Raw genomic sequence first — 4,605 nt, forward strand, 5'->3', positions numbered from 1 at the left:
GTCCTCCCCAGCAATCACCAGATAGCAACTTCTCTACAACCCACCTATCACACTGACCCTGGCAAATAGAGTAAAAGCTTATTCACCTGAGCAGAAGAATGTCTTTGAAAAAGAAGAGTCCCCATGGTTCCCTTCCACACATTATTTCAATGAGTTCCTCAGGCTTACATAGGAAACTGTTGCAAGTTATGAGACAAGTTATGCACCCCATTCGCGGTGAACTTGCTCTAAACCAAGCTCCTTTTGTAAGAGAAGTTCTATGGGTACTGCTGAATCCTCTGGACTTCTGTCAATAACTCCTCCATGCTGGCTGCCTACCCTAACACCCACATAGCTGAAGCCACCAGACAAGGAGAATCAAGTTTGCCCCTTCCCAGCTGTATCTCCAAATCCACCATCATGACGCTGCTCACATCCTAACCCAGATGATTTTGTTAACCAGATCATCTGTTGTCTGGTGCACACTTTTGTGTACTTTCTCAGTTCCTAACCTCCAGCACCCTTAGGAAGGAGCAGCTCCAGCTGTGAGCAGCTGCTCTTGGACAATGCTTTCTTCAGTTCTGCTCAGAATCCAGTTGGTCAAGTCGCTGTACGATCATGTTGTTGATTTTCTTAAGATCATCTATGTCCTTTCCCTCTGCTGTTAGTCTTCTTGACACATCATCCATCCTGGTTCCAGTTTGAACTGCAAAATGGAAAACAGATCATGTGACACCTATTTCTGGTATGTTCTACTAGGGTCGTCAGAGCCCTTGTGTGCTCAGCTGAGAGTGAAACCTCTGTTCTGGGATACACGGCTCCTAGAAGCCCAGGAGAGACACTGATGAAGACTAAGTTTTCTAGTAAGTGAATGATATCCACAGCCTCTGGTTTCCAAGCTAGCTCACTTTTGGCAACTCCAGATAAATTCTTGCCAAGAAGGATCTCACTGGAAGCAACTAAAGCCATTCCCAGTGTGTCTGACTTCTTCCCAGAAGTAACTGATCTATTGTCTTATTATTCCCATCATTTAGGGAGTGACATTTGTTTGAGTCTCAACCTATTTTGAAGTGTCTGCTGGTTGTGAATCATCAGCCCACAATGAATGTGTAATAATTCTTTTCAGACCACTCCTCCGAATAGAGCACATTGTTCTCCACACTGGACTCAGATGCAGGGCAGTGCAGGAAGGAATGGAACCCTTGGTGGTCTACATCTCACAGATTTCCAAGAAATGTGGCAGAAAATCAGTACTATATCTTTGAATTCCTTATATCCATTTCAGGCGATTTTTTTTCAAAGATACCTTTCAGACCTATGGTGCTAAGAACTTGTCACTGGGACTAGCAGATAAACGAACATAGAAAATATTAAAATTTCACCTCAAGGTCTTAGGATAAATTGGCTTCACAGTGGTTACTTCTCTCTCATGTCTAAAATTATGTTGGATGAAATGTGGTCTAAGACACGAGAGCAGAATGCTAACTAACTGTGCTGCTAAGCCACACAGATGCTATGTATTTCTTAGATAAAAGAATAATACTGAAGTAAATACATAACATTTCTCTCTTCTGGTGGGCTGGTGGGGGTGTGTGTGCTAGTGCTGGGGTTTGAACTCGTGCTTATACTTGGCTCTTTTTTTTAACTCTATCTAAGCTGGTGCTCTACCATTTGAGCCATATGTCCACTTCTGGCTTTTTGCTGGTTACTTGGAGATAAGAGTCTCAAGACTGGCTTTGAACCTTAAGCTCAGCCTCCAGTGTAGCTATGTGCAAGTCACCAGCTTCAGGAAATGTTTCTTTTTTATAATTCTACCACATTGGTCAAACCCAGAAGAAAATGACAACCATGTTTGCCTAACTCTGTCTATTCCACAGTACACTGGTTCTAAAATAAATTTCCAGGTGGGAGGGGCAGGAGGAAGGGGGCAGTTTCCATGTACAAAGATGTTACACCACAATTGTGTACTTACCTATCCTTGGGGATGCTCAAGAAGTAATGAAAGACCTGAAACTTTGCCTAGACCAATAGTTCCCACTTATTTGAACCCCAGAGCCCTTTTCTTCAAAGAAACACTTGACTTCCCTGGAACTAGTGCTCTGTGGAATAAACCACTGGTCCAAAACTGTCAGCAGAGGCAGACACAGGAAGCAGGCTATTTTCACTATTCATTATTCATCATTTGCATGATGGTTCTGACTATGACTAAAGCACAAGGCCTGACCATTTCCTGAGAGCATCAACAGTGTAGTCTTATTTCTCTTGTGTAAAAATGCCAGACTTAGAAAGAGTAGAAGTCCACACACTTTAATTAAGATGATATATTTTTGCTGTGATCACCACCAAGAGCAAAATGGCCCCCCTGTTAAAATTGAGCACAGATCAAGTTAATTGCAGATGTTTGTGGCAACTCTGGTCTTAGGCTGGATTCCGGCTTATCTGAAAACCACAAAGAGATTTGTTCTCATTCCCACATACACAGTGGAGTGCTCCACAGCTCCTGAGTCTCATGCCAGGGGACCACAGCTCTGCCTCTGATGGACAGAGAAAGTCTCCTTAAGTCTTTCCTGAGTAAAATAAGAACATCAGACACCATCTTATAGGGCAAACTCACCATGTTGAGGACAAACTCACTTAAAGTGAGTCTAATATGTCTGACAGAGAAAATTATAAGACATTCTTCTTTTTTTCTTTATTTTTGGCAGTCCTGGGTTTAAATTGAGTGTTTTGTGCTCACTAAACACGTATTCTACCACTTGAATCACACACCCACCTAATCCTTTTTCCTTTAGTTGTTGTTGTTGTTGTTGTTGTTAGATAAAGGCTCACTTTTGTCTGGGGTCTACAACTCCTTTGTAGATGGAATTATGCCCAGCTAGATTTTGTTTGTTTGTTTGTTTGTATTGTTGGTCGTGGGTCCTGAACTCTGGGCCTGGGCACTGTCCCTCAGCTCTTCAGCTCAAGGCTAGCTCTCTACCACTTGAGCCCCAGCGCCACTTCTGGCTTTTTTTTTTCTTCTTATGTGGTGCTGAGGAATTCAACCCAGGGCTTCGTGCATGCAAGGTAAGCACTCTACCACTGAGCCACCTTCCCAGTTCCCCAGCTTGATTTTGTAATGGACCCTTGCTTACTTTCTTCCCAGGGCTTATTTTGAACCACAGTCTCCTCAATCTCTGCCTCCCAACAAATTTGGATTATAGGGATGAGCTACTGTGCCCAACAACTGATACTCTTCTCTAGTCATCTGTTTGATATGAAACTTTGTCCTCAGTATAAAACACTCAAGGCAAATGCAGTAAATAAAATACAGCAAAATAACGTAAAACACAAAATAAACCTTATTTCATTTATAGAGGAATAAAATAATGCTGATCTAAGTGCATGGTATTTGATGTCCAGCAGTGCTGGAGCCCTGACTAGGAACTTACTAGCTATGTGACCCTGTGCTTTTAAGCCTTCATTATTAGTAAACCAGAATAATAATAATGGATCTGCTCTAGACAGCTGTTAGAAGGTTTTGAGCAAATGACCAGACATTGAGTGCTTGGCACTGTACTGTGAGTTGAGGAAACATTAATATATTTGTTATTATCATTTTCTTTAATCATGCTACATATGTCTCTGAAGAGAGAACTCCATTTGGGTTGCAATTTCTGATTAGTTTAACTGAGCCATAATGGCTCATGCAAGTATAGCAAAGGGCAGAACACTGACTTATGTTGCCATAACATCTCAGAATAATAGCCCATGTACTCTTCCTGGCCTTGAAGGTTAACAATTACTGTAAGGATAATTCACATGTTAGCTTCTAAGTGCAAAAGAGCATTCAATGAATGGGCGAGAGAAAAGTAATGAGGTGTGCCTCAAGTGGTAGGGCACCTGCCTAGCAAGCATGAGGCTCTGAATCCAAACTTTAGGACCACCAAGATAAGGACCATGCACTCTAGCCCCATCTCATCTTGGCTTCCAACTCCTCTGCTCCTGGATGAACTTAAATTAGAGATTTTCCAGAGCTACAAGCTATACTTGTCATTTAGAACTGTTGAGAGCTACAAGCATAAGAGGACAGAAAAAAGGACAGGGTGAGAGCCCCAGGCAAAAGATGTCGCAGATGACCACCCCCACCCCACCCCCACAGCTGTCTTGCCTTCTGACATGGCCTGAGAAAGTGGAAATAATTCCAGATAAAAGTATACAGGGGTGGGGCTGGGAAGGTGGCTCAGTGGTAGAGCGCTTGCCTTGCATGTTCAAGGCCCTGGGTTCGATTCCTCAGCACCACATAAGTAAAAAGAAGAAAGCCGGAAGTGGCGCTGTGGCTCAAGTGGTAGAGCGCTAGCCTTGAGCTGAAGAGCTGAGGGACAGCGCTCAGGCCCAGAGTTCAGGCCCCACGACCGGACCCCAAAAAAATCTATACAGGGGTTATGAATATGTCAGAAATAAGCGCAAGAAAGAAAAAAAAAACATTTGAATCCTTATCTTGAGGTTCATTTCGCCTAACATCACCTTATCTGACCATTTCTGCTTGTCTCAGACATATACTAGATATTGCAAATAAGGGAAACCATGGGACCTATGTTTCTTTGGGCCTGGCTTACTTCACTTAATGTAATTTTTTTCCAAGTCTTT

At 42.7% G+C, this 4,605-nt stretch overlaps 1 protein-coding gene across 1 annotated transcript in view; it reads right to left on the reverse strand.

The window, feature by feature from the left end:
- Nucleotides 1–554: 554 nt before the first annotated feature.
- Lsmem1 (leucine-rich single-pass membrane protein 1) overlaps nt 555–4,605 on the reverse strand; it is a 7,352-nt gene continuing 3,301 nt past the window's right edge. Inside the window, exon 3 of the mRNA XM_013024019.1 lies at nt 555–685. Within this exon, the coding sequence (XP_012879473.1) occupies nt 555–685 (131 nt within the window). The remainder of the gene's footprint in view (nt 686–4,605) is intronic.

The sequence above is a fragment of the Dipodomys ordii genome, unplaced genomic scaffold, assembly GCF_000151885.1.
Source record: "Dipodomys ordii isolate 6190 unplaced genomic scaffold, Dord_2.0 Scaffold72, whole genome shotgun sequence".
Lineage (NCBI taxonomy): Eukaryota > Metazoa > Chordata > Mammalia > Rodentia > Heteromyidae > Dipodomys > Dipodomys ordii.